This window comes from Bacillus rossius, chromosome 6 (genome assembly GCF_032445375.1).
Source record: "Bacillus rossius redtenbacheri isolate Brsri chromosome 6, Brsri_v3, whole genome shotgun sequence".
Classification (NCBI taxonomy): domain Eukaryota; kingdom Metazoa; phylum Arthropoda; class Insecta; order Phasmatodea; family Bacillidae; genus Bacillus; species Bacillus rossius.
Window position 1 is genome coordinate 1,948,983 of NC_086334.1, and position 14,054 is coordinate 1,963,036.

The following is a 14,054-nucleotide window of genomic DNA, read 5'->3' on the forward strand; positions in this document are numbered from 1 at the left end:
TACTACTCGCCCCAGGTGAGCAGTGTATGGGTCGTCCTGCTGTCACGCTCTTGTCACACCTCTTTCCTAACTACTTGCCCCAGAATATAGCTACCTGCCCTCTCATAGGTTAATTTTTTGAACTTTTATGAAATCATTATTTTATTTCTTTACGAATTACAGTTTACAAACAAAGTTTTTAATCATAGTTTCTTAATCACGAGAATATATATATTTTTTTTAGAAAATGTACCTTTCTATTTTTACTATTTAACAGTATGGAATTTATATTTTTCATTTTTTTTTAACTTTTAATAATGTGTAAATGTCCCGTAAATTGCTTGTATTTTATTTTTTGACTTTTATTGTGTTGATTGTTTTGTTTTGGAAAGTGTTTGAGAACAGGAGGTATGAAACATATTAATTTTTCATCTCTTTTGTTTATAATTATCATAAAATGAAAATAAATTAGTTTTTTATTTCCCAAATTTGAAGCATGCAGCTTTTTTGAGGCATTTAATAAATCTATTATTTTTTTTAAATTCAAATAATATGAAATCACATGTAATTATGCCAATGAGTGAACACATAATTTTTTATCAATTTATAAACAGTGATAAAATTTTTAATGTTCATTTTAAAGGTAGTTACACATGCCTAAAAGAAAAGTTATACTTTAAAGATATTTTTTTGCTATGAAAAGAACAATAAAAGCACCGAAGCTACCAAACAATGTTTAACCTTTCTTAAGGCTCGGATCTAGCACACATATTTTATCTCATTTTTCGATTATTTTTGTGAAGATATTTCCTGTAATCTTATATCTATAGCATTCTTGCAATTTATGTCCCGTCTAAAATTTTGTTGCCAGATGTTTGCTAAATTTTAAATAATATCAGCAAAATTTGACGCAAGTTTTTAAAATTATAATTACTGCCGTTTCCTTTTAAAGCTCGAAAATAACTTTGTAAATACGCTGTTAGAAATTTTCACAGCTTTACGAAGAAAGCTGGTTTTGAATTATCCATCAGCTTCCTGCGTAAGTTTACGGATTTCTTTGTCAATTTACGATTATTGAGTTTACCTACTTTGGACATGAATCAAAAATACTAATCCTATTATTCTAACATAACATCAGATGAAAAAAATTGAGACTACAGGAAAAAAAAACCTTATGTTTTCTTCCGTGTGATTGTTTACCTTGTAAACAATGAAACATACATTTCCGAAGTCAAGATCCGACCTATGTTCTACGAAGTTCCATAGTCATCTGAGATTTCGAAGAACCCATTGTTTATTTGAGGTCGGTTCTTCGTCGAAATTTTTCGAAAAAAAAAAAAATAATTTTCATTTGTAAGAGTGTAGACGGAGACGAAATGTGTGGCCCAAGAAGAAACACAAGGGCGCTGTTGGGATGCAGTCGCGGGGTTAAGGCCCCTGTCTGCCCGGGCGCACACACGGTGCGCAGGGCTCCAGGGAATATCCGAGTGGGGTCTGTTCACGTAAAAAGCATTAGAGAATTCGCTGACGGCCGAAAAGCACTTTTGATTCCGGATTTCGTTTATAAAACTGTATTTTTGACGCGATAACGTCTTATGAATCGATGAAAGCCGGCTGCACGCACGGAAAAAAAAATGTCACGTTCCGCCTTGAGCGCGAGCGTGCAAGAACCGGCCAACCACCGTGCGAGAAAAAATCTTCTATAATATCAAACAGGTTAAGGCGGGCTTTTTAACCAATTGTTCGTAATTATATTTAAACAAATTATTTAAATTAATTTTGAAAAGAAATGTAAATTAATATTTGACAGTTAAAAAAAGTATGCAATGTTTCATCAATGTTTTCTTATGACGTTATCACGTAAAATTATCGTCCGTAAACCGACTTCACAGACAACCCCCCTTTTTTGACGTGACAACGTCTAATAATTCGATGAACGCCGGCTGCACGCACGAAAAAGGATAACTCATTGTCCCGTTACGCTCATTGTCCCGTTACGCTCATTGTACGCTTGCGCCGCATATATCTCTCTTACACTCGATTGGAACAACCATCGATTTGACTTTTTCGAGGCACAGTAAACTTGAAACGCTCCCATTCTTTTCCAAATTTTCCTATCATCGACCTATCCTTAACAGAATAACACATATTGGAAGTACTTAAACAGCAAACATGTATAAAAGTTATAGTTCAAATAATCTGTTCGTTAAAGTAATAAACATATTTGAATTAATAAGTGCAAATAAAAGTAAAAAATTATCAATTAAATAGTAGATTTCATTTCACTCCTTCTTTGTATCCATACAAAATAGTGATAATTCAATAAAAATGATTCAATTTTATTGATAAAAGTATGCAATCATTTCATCGATGTTTTGTTATGACGTTGTCACGTTAAACTATCGCCCGTAAACCGACTTTACAGACAACCAATGTTGTTCTAAGAGTTGAAGTGTCTGAAGGGGCGCGAGGTGCTCGGAGGAGCCTGTAGCCGGGAGGTCGCGGCGTGTGCGCAGCCCTTGTCGGAGCTGGACGCGCTGCTGCGCCGCCTCCAGGAGCAGGGGCGGGCGAGGGCCGCCCCCAGGTCCTCGGCGGCCGCCCTGCGCCTCCCGGGGGTCGAGGGGCTGGACCACGCGGCGCTGGCCGGTCCGCCGAGCTCCTTCAGCTGCCGCGGCCGGGGGCGCGCCCCCGGGATGTTCGCGGACCGCGAGACCCGCTGCCAGGTGACTGCCCCCTGTGTGTCCACGTGTCCCCGCGTCATCGAGTATCTAACTATTGTGTCCTCATCACGATAAAGCTATTTAACATTATTTTGTACGTTATGAATTACTTAAAGAGGAGTGATATCCGAGACACGAGTTATTACATACTTGGTCCAGCATCTGAGACGTGGCGTGACATTGTAGAATCCATATTTGCCAGGAAAAAAAAAACTCACATCGTAATGCAGCTGGGTAATTCAGCAACTTTCGTCTCAGTTCGCAATAACCCGCTCCATCCAAGCCAGCAAACTGTGTCGAAAATGTGCATTCGCACGCAGTTATGTCACTTTCGAATAAACTTTCCGCCGTGCATGCAGCGAGCGACGTTCTTCCTCGTGCGCTCTCGGCTGACCTATGACCCGGGCGGGCGGCAGTACCTAGCCGGTGAGGTCACAGCCACAGGCGGTCCTCATCAGCCGGCAGGCGTGGCTGGCAGTCCTCCCGTCGCGAGACCACCTCGCGTGTCTAGACGCAGCTTCCCCCGATCACGTCACGGCTTGGGTCGACGTGCGCTCCTGGGATAGCATTACCACTGTCGTCCGAGACGCCAGCCGAATGTTATTGACTACGATGGCGGACCTTTGATACAGGGACGTAGCTAGAACTGAGGTCCATGCCCCCCTCATTTTCCCCGGATTTAATAAAGAAAAGTGGGAAAGATAGAATAAGTCATTTAATGACAGCAAATTAGCTACATGCTTTTAGGGAAAGATAATTTTTGGAGGATATTGTTCTAATTAGTGAGATACGTTTCGTATTTCCTCTCCATTATGGCCTGACATGCCTCGAACACAGGAATTTTGTTCCCACGTAGTCTATTATTAATGCCGATTTGCACAGTTTTTGACAAACATGTCTTACATACAAACCTGACATGTGTGTTTTAAGTTGCCGGCTGTCCATTTAAATCGTACAAAAATTATCCATGAATTTTTTTTTAAACTGTACCTTAAATAATTGAACATTCCTCCTCCGAATAGTAGAATGATTTCCTAGTATGTTTAAATTTATAAACAAAGAAGCTGTGATATAAAAAATGGGTGCGTGTACGCGCGTGAGAAGTTATACTTATTTGGCATCATTAAAAATAGTTTTTAATTGCATGTAAATAATTAATTACAATAAAATAATAAAAGGGCTGGAAAAAGATAGTCAACACAGTCAATAAAGTTCAGTTTAAATTTGAAAAATTAAACAAATATTTATAGAATAATAAATATACATTACATAATTTGTAGTATGTATTATAAGATTATTAATTTTAAATATTTATTTTTGATTATTTAATTTTTTAAAAGAAAATAAATAAATTTAATAATAAATTGTAAAATTTAATTTAGGTTTATTTATTTTTTAAATATTTATTATTTTCTTAATTAAATATTCACTTTTCATTTTTATAAAATGTTTTCATTAAATTTGTTTATTTATTTTTATAAATATTTATTATTTATACAATTTAACTAAAAAAATTAAAAATTAATATTTTAATTTGATGTTCGAATTTAATTTTTATCACAGGTTTTTTTTATTAAATGCTTTATTAAATTTATTTCTTTATTTTGTAAATATTAAATAACAAAAAAATTAAAATTAATAATTAAATCATACTTAGTATTAATTATATTAAATAATAATATTTTAATTTATATCAATAAATAATACATATGGATAGTTAACCTCAATTATATTGGAGCACTTGAAAAAGTATAAAGGGACAATTTTTTTATTAATATTTACGAATAGTAAATAATATTAATCAAAATATTAATTTAAAACACTACTGAATATAATTTATTAGCACATATATAATACGCACTTGTATGAAACTAAAACACGTGTTGTGAATGTAGGAACTAGAAACATGTGGATATATATTATAAATATGAAAACAGTGATCAGAGGCGACGAGCGTGCCAACATGTGCGACTAATAGAGGTTCTACTTGTATTTTGTTGGTAGCTTTTTTTCGAGACTTAGGGAATGAGCGATTTAGCGGGCAGCTTCAACCTGTTAATTTTGTGTTACAGTGATGCGCGCGCATCTTAAAATTTCACTATCATCATTTTTTCATAACGCGCTTAAAGAAGTATAACTTCAAAAATTACCTACCACCGAGTTTTGAACCACGGCCCTTCAGCATTTTGACCGCGCAGTATAACCACTGCTCTGACAGAAGGCTACGAGGAAAATGTGTATTATGTTTTATGTAAACCAAAATAATGTTTTTTTTTTCTAAACCTTGGAATTCACTCTTTACTATGACTATTTTAGTTTACCAAAATAAATTCCAAGGTAATTTCACTAACATAAAGGTTCATTTGGCACACCAATACGTTTGGTATGTCCCCAAATGTGGGTTTAAGTTCATACACGTGGGTCCGCCATCTTCCTGTGAAAATGTCGTCACATGGTGCGTGCGCAGCTTCAACTTGATAATTTTGTGTTACAGTGATGCGCGCGCATCTTAAAATTTCACTCTCATCATTTTTTTCATAACGCGCATAAAGAAGTATAACTTCAAAAAAGTTGTAAGAACATTCCGTTGAAAGGTCCTGGAAAAGTGCCGAAGACCCGGAAATTCAGGCTAACTACACGACCGGGACTACTTTTCCTTGAGAGAGCTAGGGCTCATGGCAAGGGGGGGGGGGAGACGCAAGCCACAATGGAACAAGGGTACAGCACCTGGCATTAGTTAATGCAACAGTGATGAGCACCAGGTCGCAGGCACTCGCTAGTATCGCAACCAGTGTTTTTTGTATTATATATTCATCATAAATTAGTGATGAATTTTTATTATATACGTGAAATGGGAATGTTTTATTTATGATGTTGCAGTGTATCGGCCTAAATGTTTGAAGATGGATAATGTCTTCACGGAATTATTTTTTTCTGCGTGATTAATGGAATTCTGACATGAAGAGAATAGTCGTATAGTTCATTCAGTATTTTTTTTTTGCCTCAGACAATGTGCTTCAGTAAATTTTATAGGCAACTAATTAAATATTTTTATTTGCAGTTGCCGCAATACATTAACAATCAGTTATAGAACTGTTAAAACAATGCTTTAAAAATGTATTTTATTTACCAAACATTGCCTTTGAAACACAGCTGATATTAATTTCTCAACACTTAAATCAATCCCTCATTATATAACCTCATAGTGAAACTGAGCTCAACGTTTTATTATATCCCTGTGGTTTTTTTATTCCCGTAGAGGATTAAAATGCGCTATAGACAAACGCAATTGGATAAAGCGAGGTTGCCACAGAATTTTTTTTTCTTATCACGTAAGATGATTGCATTTCTAAGTTCCTTCATACACTGGCTGTGCATTAATCTTTCTTTCTGAGATAATTTTATTGAACACACAGAAGACGAGCCAAAAAATAAAGTCAAATTTTAAAGACATAGCACAGAAAAATATTTTTTTATATGTGGCGAAATAAATATATATTTTTTGATGCAAACAATTATTTTGTAGTAGGAAAACATTTTTCGACATAAAATGAATTTGTAAATTCAACTGTATATTTTGTTAAATAATAAATTTTGTTAAATAGTTAATTTTGTTAATTGTAACAAATCGTTTTTGTAACACATTAAATTTGGCTAGGAAACAAAATACTTTGTCACAGCAAGAAAATATTTGTTTCGCCATATATAGCCATATGTAAACAAATATTCATTTTATTCAAACAAAACCTTTTCTCTGAGTATTGGGAGGAATAACTAAAAAAAAAACAAAAAAAAACACCACAGACGCAGTTGGCTGACGACGAGAAATTTGCAACAAGAACAGCAAATAAAACAAAAAAAAAAACAACCTTAGACAACACATTGACAAACAGACGAACACACCGACCAGATTATCTGGACAACGCGACAGTACAAAGACAGACAAGCAAACACAGCGATATAACTAAACATGTACATATTCTGGACACCACAACCACTACAGCACAGATGAACACAACAGGCTTGCTAACATTGGCGACGTTTCGGGAACTGACATCTGTTCCCGTGTTCAGGCACTGACTGACATGGATGCTGTGCTGACAGCTGACATGCACTTGAAAGAAACTAAAACAACCATGAACACCGACGATGCTGTAGTTTTTAACATTAAATATCCTCTAAATCCTTTATTTTTGTTATAAATACATGTCCAAGTTTATAATCATGTTGTGAGTGTTTCTGTTTTGCTTAGATTCCTCCAGTTAAACTGAAGCAGCACAAAGGTTAACTTTTGTTTAAATTATACTCAGGGAAAAGGTTTTGTTTGAATAAAATGAATATTTGTTTACATATGGCTATATATGGCGAAACAAATATTTTCTTGTTGTGACAAAGTATTTTGTTTCCTAGCCAAATTTAATGAGTTACAAAAATGATTTGTTACATTTAACAAAAGATACAGTTGAATTGACAAAATCATTTTATGTCAAAAAATGTTTTCCTACTACAAAATAATTGTTTGCATCAAAAAGTTTATATTTATTTCGCCACATATAAAAAAAATATTTTGTTGAGGCAAACAAACTTTTCTCTCGTTGTAACATAAAGCAGAATGAATATACAAATTTTACCTGCCGGCAAACCCTGGTACGTGTACCTACCCATGTGATAGTACTAGATACAGTCCGCAGGGGCAGATAGAGTTCCCAGGTTCAGGTACCTCCAGAGCTCTGCGTACTTGAGCAGACACCGCCTGTTCATCGGTTGCTGACTTTGACGTCTCGGTCTGGTATTGTGTGATAAGATGATTCCTTGAGGATATTTCACTAGCCCAGATTGCTCCAAATATAACTGCGTGTTAATAGCAGAAGCAACCCGATGTTTTTTTTAAGATCCTTAATTCGGAAATCTATCAATCGTTAAATGACGTAAAAAATTAAGAAACAGTTCAACCTCTCACGTTCAGTTTTATTTTCTGGTGGATTACGGCTGTGATTGGCTGCTGGGTGCATTACTACGCGGCCGGCGTTTTTAGTTCGCTCAGAGTTTATCGTTACGTTATATTTCATTTCATACAGGGTTTGCTAGCGGGAAACATTTCACGTATCACATTTCCGCATTTGGTATTGCCACTGAAGCTCCGATAGTGCTGCTAGATAAAGTGGCTCGCCTAGCGAGGGGCGTGGTTGTGTTAGTGAGGTGGAATGATAAGATCGACCTTCGCTGGTGCTTCTTGTGTGGTATCGCCTCTAAGCGCAAAGCTATGGATCGGTGCGCAGGACAACTATGAAATTCATGCGGTAACCGTAATATTGTATGGCAAAGAAATAAAGATAAAGTTGAAATGCGATTCCCTGAAAGTTTTCAAGAAACTGTACCCATTGTTTCTTGCTAAAAACTTTATCCTGGAGACACGAGTTTTAGCTATTTTTCACACGCCTAAAAACACAATTTAAAAGAAGAAAAAAACCGAAAAATAAATACTCTGAGGGCGTAGTCTTAAATTATTTTCGTATTAAGCTATGTACTCTGATATCTTGAGTAGGTTTCAAATCGAGTAGTTTTTTTCTTTGTTTTTGAATCCCTGCACGCCGTGTGTATGCCGTAAAGGTCCCCACACAGGATCAGTGAGGCTTCCAGTTTGGACTGAGCTGACGTCTTCCCCACAAACAGTCTGTGTCGTGATTGCTGTTGCTGGTGGATGCATCGTTTCATCGTAGAATATGGAAGAAACAGTTGCACTTTTAATCAGAAAAAAAAACTAATGTGTTTGTTTCGTCTATTCGTTTTGTCGTGTTTTTGTCTCGTTTCAACTGTTGTGCTGAAGTTTTTTGGGTTCAATATTTTTGTGCTGTCATCATTTGTGGGGGTTTTGTCGTTCTGTTAGTCCATTTTTCTTTGTTTTTCTTTGTTTGTTGAACATATTCCTGTTATGGAATATTATGTGGTGTTTATATCCTGTTGACAACAGCAATTGTTTGCTTAATTTGTGTTTTTGTCTTTTGGTTTTTTTTTGTAGTTTTCTTCTACAGACATACATGTGCTTAGCAATGGTGTATGTCCAAACGCTTACATCAAGTCATGCACTCCCACTGCACAAATCTTTCAAAGATAATAGAAAAAAATGGGATAAAAATAGCAAGTAACCAAAGAGTACAAGCAAAGATGTCTGCCGCGACACCCAGCTGATGGACGGATGGACTTAATTGTTTTGGACTGACATGTTCGGACCGACGAGAGGGCTGTTCCCACACACGGCCAGTTCGGACTGATGGTGTGTGTGTGTGTGTGTGTGTGTGAGGGCCTTAAACTTTCTCTGCATTTGAATTTTATTATCCCCTCGCGAAATGTTGTCGCAAATTTTTTTTTTCCCCGGTAGCCATAAATCCGTACGCGAATGTGACCTTTCTCCTTACACCGGACCTGGGCGAAGCGGGTTTTATTTTTTTATTGTTGTTGCCCGCCCGGGGGGGGGGGGGGGGGGGAGGGGTGCAGGGGGCACCGACAACTGGTCCGTCCGGGGTCGCTCGCCCATTGGCTCGTCCCGGCCGGGAGAAAGCCTGGCCGTGCAAGGTCGCCGCTGCGCTCATCCGCATTTCCTCGCCGGATGATTCACCCGGCAACACCTCGGATGCGCAGCGTCTCCCACCATCCTGTAACTCATCCAACTGTTCATTCACCCCAAAACGAATAGAAACCACAGCCAGCTAACAACCTACACACCCGAAATAGAGAGCGCAGGGCACGCATACCCGCTGAAACTTTCTCCCACTGGGATTCGAACCCACGAACCCAAATCACACTAACACGCATTCTCCCGCCGTGCTCCTGAAATACGCCCTCGGCACAGTCATGGGTTCGAGTCCTGACTGCAACCCCCGCCAAATCAACCCAACTCACAACACCTTCAGTGTCACCAAACATCCGTTATCTACATCACCGTTAAAACCTGATATTTATTTCCACAACCAGTGGCGGATCTAGGATTTTTTTTGGGAGGGGCTTGACCCAGCTGAGGCTAGGATTTATCAAGGCAAACACTAAAACAATAGTGGACCTAGATGCTTTTGGAGGGGGCTTGAGCCCCTTAGCCCCCCCCCCCCCCCTCTCTGGATCCGCTACTGTCCACAACCAGAGGCAGTGGGCGGCAATCCGCGGCCTGGAACTCCACCCGGGGGCCTGTGGTTCGATGCCCGGATCTTGCACTCGGACCTCGAGGCCCGCAGTGTCTGTGATGACAGTACAGTTGCAGCTTACCCTGCGGCGGTGTTGCCTGATTGAGCAACAAGTCTGAGCCCTGAGCTTCCGGTACACGGCTCTTGGTGGGAGTCACTTCCTGAACGGAACGGAAATCTGTGGCGGATGGCGCCAAACCAAAGTTCACAAAACCAAAGGAAAACCTTTATGCTATCAACAATTCAACGCATTTTCACAAGAGGGGCAACACCTTAATTAAAAATTCATTGCGGAAAATCAGGTCCAAATCCGGGGTTTTGTAATTTAAAGTGTTTTTTTTTTTTTTTTTTCGATTTTATCGGAGCCGTTTCATTATATATTTTTTTCGATTTTATCGGAGCCGTTTATATATATATATATTTTTTAGTTTCTCTCTGAGAATGGAATGATTCGACAGACGACGTAACTGCTCCGGCAGCGAATGCTGAAAGTGTGAATCGCGCCCAGAAATTTAGTTGAAACCCCCTTTTTTTTGCCCATATTTATCACTCTCGGCAATTTTTTAAATAATTATACGTTAAGTTTCGTGACCGAGTGTCGTGTTATAAGTATTTGCAACACGAGAACACATTACATTGGCTGGTTGCCGTGGTTAGACGTTACACTTCTCTGGCGAGAGCTCAAAGACTAGCTCACTTTTTTTTAATTCTCCACCAAAATATTCCACTATACAGGAAAAGTCCGATTTCGACGAGAAAACTTTGTCTGCATGTTCATCACAAAAAAATAATTAGCGTTCTTTTAATGATTCTTTACCACGGGAAAAAAATTGATTTAAATATCATTTGGGCATACGCCATTGCCTGTTTCGTCCAAGCGAGCCTGCTTTGTTAGTCTGTGTGCTGTCGTCGTCGTGTTGTGCAAAGTGGTTGTTTGTCTTTATTTACTGTTACTGTTGTCACCACACTGTGTTCATATACGCTGTGATGATGTTCTGACTAATTCCTTCCTAGTTATTCTCTGTGCTGTCTTTACAGTTCACATCTGAAATCAGCTGATTTTGGCTTGTGTTCTGCGTATTCGCGTATTCATCTTAGTTTGCACGTTCTTGAGGTTCTCTCTATTACACACAGTGTCAACCTGCAATTGCGCATGTCAGAAATATTTTTTTTAAACAAAAACAAAAAAAACTATTGTAAACATATGGTCCGAGGCAGACATTTTTTCGTGACAAAATTCTGAACATTGTTTAGATTGCAATATGGCAAGGCCACGACGGCGGTTTCTTTCTTGTAAATGACTGTGAATGACTGTGAGTGTTTGTGAGTTACTGTGAGTGACTATGAGTGTATGTGAATGACTGAATGACTGTGGATGACTGGGTATGACTGTGAGTGTTTGTGAATGTTTGTGAATGACTGTGGATGACTGAATGACTGTGAGTGACAGAGAATGGCTGAATGACTGTGGATAAGTGTGGTTGATGTGAGTGACTGAGTGACTGTGACTGTGTTGCAGGTGTTCCACTCGTGCCAGAGCGACGGCAGGCACGACTCCTTCATCTGCCCCAAGGGCACGGCGTTCAGCGAGGCGCTCAACAACTGCGACTGGTGGTACAACGTCCAGTGCGGGTGACCCCCCCCCCCCCCCCCCCTCACCTTGGACCACGTGACCCCGACAACCCGCGACCACAGTGCTTTAAATTATTACCTACCGTTCACTCTACGGAAACAACAGGAAATCAAAAATAAAAAACACTCTCTATGTTAACTTTCTTGGAACATAGACATTTATCAATTTTTTTACATACATCATGTTTTATACATATTTTTATGTTAAGAAGTTTTCACATTAAAAAATAATTTTTTACAATACATTGCTGCATGTTATATGTATTTTTTTAAACGTTTAGTCGTAATTTTGTATGAGTTACTTGTATATAGCTAAAATTATTGTATATTTCTTTTTTGTTGAATTTCATGTGTGCAACGAGCAATTGGACAATCGGGATTATCTGAATATAAAAGTAGGCACACGCCCTTGTAAATATGCAAACTTTAAGGCTCTCAGTGTTGTGTTTTTGTCAGTTTTATGTTTAATATGCAAGATACACGTATTAAAAACATGTCAGTAATATAGTCACAGTTATATACGGTTTAAAAATATTCTGCTAGTCTGATAGTTAAAGATATTATTTGAAATGTATAAAAATCTATATTAAGACTAGTGAAAATATTTCCAAGGAATCCATAATCGGGCCCTTCAGATTTCATTTTAATGAAATATAGACTTTCACATAAATTATTACTATATATCTACTGAGAAAGATTTTAATACAATGCATTTGCTGTAAAAATTAATATTTTTAGGAGCTTTAAGAGTTATTGTATGATTCTTATGTCTTACAGTTTATTCTACTTCATTTAATTGAAAAATGTAATTTTTATATAAGAGCAAGTAGGTGACATCGTATTTTATGGAACGCCAGAAAGTTATATTTTTATAAAAAATATTTTAAATCAATTACAAATACACACTTATTGTAAAGGTTACAATAAATAAATATTTTTTTTTACTGATGCTAGTAAGTTTCTTCATTGCACAAATAAATAACAAAGTTTTGTTAAAGTTAAAATAAACTCATCTCTCCTCGCCCCGCGCTCTAGCACGTGACTCATCTCCCCTAGCCGAAGGACGATGAAGATATGCGAGCGCGATCAGGGTCAGTGGTGGTCCAACCGGAATTCTCGCACAACTTAGGTAGTCGCAACTTAGAACAGTCATAACTTATAAAATTCTATGTTGAGTTATTCTAAGTTATCACAGCGCCTGTTCCCAGCCCGCCCGCGGCTGGGAGAGAGAGGTAGCGAGTCTCGCCCTTATAGCCCGGAGTGCGTGTTCTCTCTCTTGCTGTGCCATTAGCGCTGGCCCTGTTTCTGTGCGCCCTGATCCCAGATGTACACCCTTGAGCACACTGAGCACCACACTACTTTGTAACGCAATGAATTTTTTTTAAATAATGTTTGAAACATTGTTTTTTTATAAAGTACATATTGGAATGAGAATTTAAGAATTAAACACATTTTCTTCTTGTATTATTAATATTAATTATTTAATTCCAAGAAGTTTTCATTGTAATAAGCCATCTCGTTTGCATTTTCTTTCTCAGCAAAATTTTAAATTATACATATAATTTTTTTTTGACCTAGGAAATAATTTTTAGAATGGCATGTTATTAATAGTGACGCACAGCTACAAATATATTGTTAAATGAAATAACTACGGTATAGAACTATTAAAAGCTGTGATGATAATGTAAATGAATACTAATTCGTAGTTTTCAAAAATGAACGAACAGTAAAATAATAAATAAGAGTTTTAAAAAACTAAAAAACGGGCTTTTATAGAAAATCCAACTAAAAAATAGAAAATAAATTTTAATAAATTTAATTTAAAAATAGTGTAAAATAAAAAAAAATATTTTATTTAAAAAAACCGTGGGGTGCATGGTGTCAATAGTTATAATTATTTTACTGACATATATGAGTAGAAGGATTATCATTTTGTTAATATCTTAAAAAGCACCCCACGCTTTTTTTTAAATAAAATACATTTTTTTTATTTTACACTAGTTTTAAATTAAATTTATTAAAACTTATTTTCTATTTTTTAGTTGGATTTTCTATAAAAGCGTGTTTTTTTTAGTTTTTAAAACTCTTATTTATTTTTTACTTTTTTAGTTTTGTTTATTTATAAAAGCGTGTTTTTTTAATTTTTTTAAACTGTTATTTGTTCTAATCTAGTATTAATTCCGTGATAACTATAAGTAACTGTAATTATTTTACAAATTATTAATGTGTACAGCTGTATTGATAGTCAAATCTAGATTTTAGAAGCCATTCAAAAATTTTAACGTTATCAATATATACAGTGAGACATAATGGTGTAAGGTTATTGACGAACAAACAAGTGATATCGACCAGTCTTACATACTGTACGAAATTAATGCTGTGAAGCAGGAAAGGATGGGAGTTACGGTTTAATTATTACGTGAAGCGTTCCACATTTACGTAACAGGAATTTTGGGAAGGATAAGGATTGAGAAAATATGAGGAAAGGACCTGCTCAATGAGAGTATATACAATATGTGAGAAAAATTCGGATAGACCGGACTGGGAT

General features: G+C 36.8%; 1 protein-coding gene across 1 annotated transcript in view; it reads left to right on the forward strand.

The window, feature by feature from the left end:
* Positions 1-11,510, forward strand: part of LOC134533365 (uncharacterized) — a 59,464-nt gene extending 47,954 nt beyond the window's left edge. The window contains exons 4-5 of the mRNA XM_063370884.1: positions 2,496-2,702; positions 11,394-11,510. Coding sequence (XP_063226954.1) covers positions 2,496-2,702; positions 11,394-11,510 — 324 coding nt within the window. The remainder of the gene's footprint in view (positions 1-2,495; positions 2,703-11,393) is intronic.
* Positions 11,511-14,054: the final 2,544 nt, after the last annotated feature.